The sequence below is a fragment of the Maylandia zebra genome, linkage group LG18, assembly GCF_041146795.1.
Source record: "Maylandia zebra isolate NMK-2024a linkage group LG18, Mzebra_GT3a, whole genome shotgun sequence".
NCBI lineage: Eukaryota > Metazoa > Chordata > Actinopteri > Cichliformes > Cichlidae > Maylandia > Maylandia zebra.
In genome coordinates this window covers 3,967,775-3,971,751 of record NC_135184.1, presented here as the reverse complement: position 1 = coordinate 3,971,751, position 3,977 = coordinate 3,967,775, and the positions used below count along the sequence as shown (strand labels likewise).

The 3,977-nt window shown below is 39.4% G+C and overlaps 1 protein-coding gene across 1 annotated transcript in view; it reads right to left on the bottom strand.

The window, feature by feature from the left end:
• Positions 1–1,226: 1,226 nt before the first annotated feature.
• myo10 (myosin X) overlaps positions 1,227–3,977 on the bottom strand; it is a 124,524-nt gene continuing 121,773 nt past the window's right edge. The window contains exon 41 of the mRNA XM_004569454.4: positions 1,227–3,882. Within this exon, the coding sequence (XP_004569511.2) occupies positions 3,772–3,882 (111 nt within the window). The 3' untranslated portion in view covers positions 1,227–3,771. The remainder of the gene's footprint in view (positions 3,883–3,977) is intronic.

Genomic DNA, 3,977 nt, shown 5'->3' with positions numbered 1-3,977 from the left:
TTTGTTTTGACTGTAACATGGATGTAATGTATAAAGAATATTTATAGATACAAAGCTGTGCGAGTTATTTGCCCAACGTCATATTGGTTTTGAGTATCTGCTGCAGGATGCTACGTGTGTGGCATCGTTACAGGAGATGAAGTCAAACCCCCAGTGATGAAAGGTATCATTTTTGCTCATCTAGACCAAAGAACACTACTGCATATTATCACAGAAATTTTATTTATGACAGCTGGGCTGGTGACATCCATGGGAACACTGATCAGACAGTGTAACATCAATAAACCTAGGTGGCGAAATATCAGACATTCGTCACTTAAGTACAGATACTGGTGTTGAAATAATAGCAGTCTTTACTCGAGTAAAAGTGAAAAAGTACAAGCTCAGAAATGTACTTGAAGTCAAACTAAAACTAAAAAGCAGTAACTTAACATTGACCATGAACAGCACAGCTGCTCTGCCCCACTCCAACTTAGTGCATTGCTGTAAACTTTACCACAGTTAGCAAAATTAGGTGTGTAACAAACTACACAAACATTTAGTGTTAGCTGATATTGAGCTGTGAGAAATGTTGCATTTTAAATTAACTGTCACTTAAATTTTTTTTACTCCATTTATGCTTCTGCAGTGTGAGCTACATGCTGAAGAACTATGACCACAACTAACTGACTTCTGCAACAAAAGCGCTGTTCCAGATTGCTCTTGTTAGGTATGTGTTTAATACTGATCTTATCTCTCTATCTACATAGATATATAGATACATACATATATAGCGAGCTAGCAGCTGGATAGCGTAGTGGTAAGACTACACGCCTTTGGAGTGGAAGCCGCAAGTTCGATTCAACATTTGGCTCTCACAGCTACAGATTGACAAGGTACAACACACATACTACGGCAAGGGGGAGCCAGGACCACAGGTCAGGGGGGGAGATGTTGTCATCACCCCCAACCAAGATTAGGAATCAAGGTGGTGGAAGTTGAGTGTAAGAGGAAGTGACTTGACTGGTTAGTGAAGTTAAGTACCCTTGAGATCAACTAGAGGATGTGAGATATATACATGGTGATGATAAGTAGAAAGGAAAAAAAGTAGCTGCTGTTGGTGAGGTGTATTTGTTTGTGGCCTTTTTTAGGTTCTTGGATGTGTGTCCAGCAGCTTTAGCCGTTGGTTGTCACATTAACTTTCTTAAACTAAACCTTTTTTTTAATAGTCAGGAAAAACAAAACGGTAACTTGAGACCAAAAGTGTAGCGATTTATTGTTAGAGTCATCAGTTCAGCACATAACACTAATTACAGCTAGGAGGAAACCCCCCCCCACAAAACATTGTGTCAAAGATCCACTGTCAGATAGTTGTTTAGAGAAAAATACAAGATTTGTTAGCTTGGGAAAACTGCCATCTGATCAGGATTCAGGAGAAAAAAAATAGAAGGCAAAGACTTACAATATAAAATGTACAGCCACATGATTAAAGTATATATAACATTGCACATATACCAAAAAAAGAACCCACACATGAAAAAAAAAAAGTGTACATCATATACAACAAGGCACTGTGGAGGAAACCTGCACACGCATCTTTGGATGGATCTGCCGCCCGCGGAGGTCCAGTGAAACGTTTTTAGGAATGTTACACTGCAAACAGTCCAACTGAACAAGCCATTCAAGCTAAATCGTGACAGATTACACTGAAATACAACGATTAATTCTTATGTCTATTATGTAATAGACACATCATGTAATAGCTTTTTGAATTTGTAAGTGCTTTTTGTAGACAGGCAGCAGACAGAAAAAATATCTACATCTTCTTATTTCACGTTTTTAAAAAATGTATTCCAATATTTCCTCTTTTCTACCCCCCAAAGAACCAATTTACATTTTAAGTTCAGGTTGTTCTAAAGGGAAAGATGGTGTTGCAGTTCACATTTGTTGCCAGCAGATGTCAACGTGGATCAGAAAGAGACGTAAAAGATTGTCTGACATCAAATTACCCATCTGCAAATATTTTATTATACATAGCTTTTTTCTTTTTTTCTTTCCCAACAGCAAAAAAGAAAGAAAGAAAGAAAAAGGGTTTGGAGAAAAAGATAAAAACAACTGCATGTATATGTCCAATGTTGTCAACGCAACATTGTCAGTAAGACTCACGTACTCGGGTACATTTGCAAACGTTCAATTAGTCAATGATCCAGGCTGCTGCCCTATATCAGTATCTTTAATATTATAAACAATTTATGCCTCAATTCATTTAGTTTCTCACAACTGACAGATTTAAAAACCCTTGAATGACGTCCATTGCTGGTCAGAGTTTGCAGTGCACAAATACATTGGCAGTTAAAGGGAAATGTGTGTGGGAGCACCTTTCAGATTCAGGCTACACAGGAACGAGTGTGGCACCAATAAAGGCTAAATCTGATTAGATATCATCCTGCTTCAGTTGGAACAGGCACTTTGTATCGTAAGCAAAACAATCAGTCACAAACGTAAAGGTACAGTTGCATCTTATTTACAGTGAACAGGAAAAGGTCAAGTCCCAGAGTTTCTCAAAGCAGAGGAAAAGGCTTGTAGGCTGTAGTTGTTTTTCCTCCGTCTTCTTTGCCTTTAATTTTTTTATACATTCGGACAGCCTGTAGACACTCTTCTTTTTTTCTAATAACATACTTCCTCGCACACACACACACACACACACACACACACGCTTACCAACCTCTGTGAGAAATCGACCCCTTCTGCAAAAACAGTCCCTGTAGGGCCTCAGAGGTTTACCATCGGACAGAAAATTAACTGTTTCTTTTCAAAACAAGACACATCCACCTTTTAGAAGCTGCATCTGACTTCATGAAGACTAATATAAAAATATGATTGTGTATAACCACCACCTAGTTTTCTTTGGTCTAAGAGACTGTGGTTTGTAATCAGAGTCTGGGGGTGAACGTCTGTCATGGTACACTTTGTACGCCTTGGGATTAACAGATTAAACTGATCCTTTGTTCTGTTTTCTCTAGTCAGTTTAGGAAGCTTAGCTAGAAGTCCCCTTTACTTTAATGTGGGGCAAAAATGTGCACTTGTTAGCTTATTTAAGAAAGTGAAGATTGTACACAACTTCCATCTTTAAAACAAAAACTTCATATTATGTTGGCTGAACAGAGGTGAATGTGACAAGGATGATAGTCCTTCAAGCATTTTATCACTTTATGAAAAATAGTAATTAACTTGTGGAATTTATAGGAGCAATTGATCTTAAGCCCTAAAGGATCTTAAATAAAAAAATAAAATAACACTGACAGCTGGCAGGCTTTGAGGGAAACCAATTAGAAGCTGCCCGCAGTTTGAGTCTTTTAAAGTCTGGTCCCTGCTCGTTATCACATATCTGTTGATTTAGATAACAAGAAGTATTCTCATGTTGCTTTCTCAGTCAACTTTTGGACTTCATTCTGTTTTCTTGAGTTTTATGGATAACTTTCCACCATGTTTGCTACAGAACTATCCACAGCCCTGTGCCTACATTTTATCGTGATGAATAAGGAGTGGATGTGTACTGTTTCTAAAAGAAACCAGGTCAAGATAAGTTGAGCTAGTTTACATTAAGAGCATATTGGGGTTTTTTTTACTTTTTTTCCTCCAGCATTCAGAGTCAGTCTGACATGAAATGTATGAGCTGCTCTCTCCAGAGTGCAGAGGATGGGCGTCCATGCATGGCCGGCACCGGCCACGCTCGGCCCCCTGGCTGCACTCCTGCATGTGGCTGCGAGGCAGAGGGTGAAAGGGCGGAGTTCACCAGGTGCTACAGTGGCTGCCGTGGCTGCTGACGGACTGACAGTTGCTGTAGCGCTTCTTGACGATCATGCTGATGTAGGCTTTCATCAGCTTGGCGATGTCCATCACCTGCAGAGGAGAGGAGTAAATGTTGGTGTTGTATTTAATGACCTGCATTGAAATTATGGGGAGACCAGGAGTTATGACTGAGTGAGGATGTACAC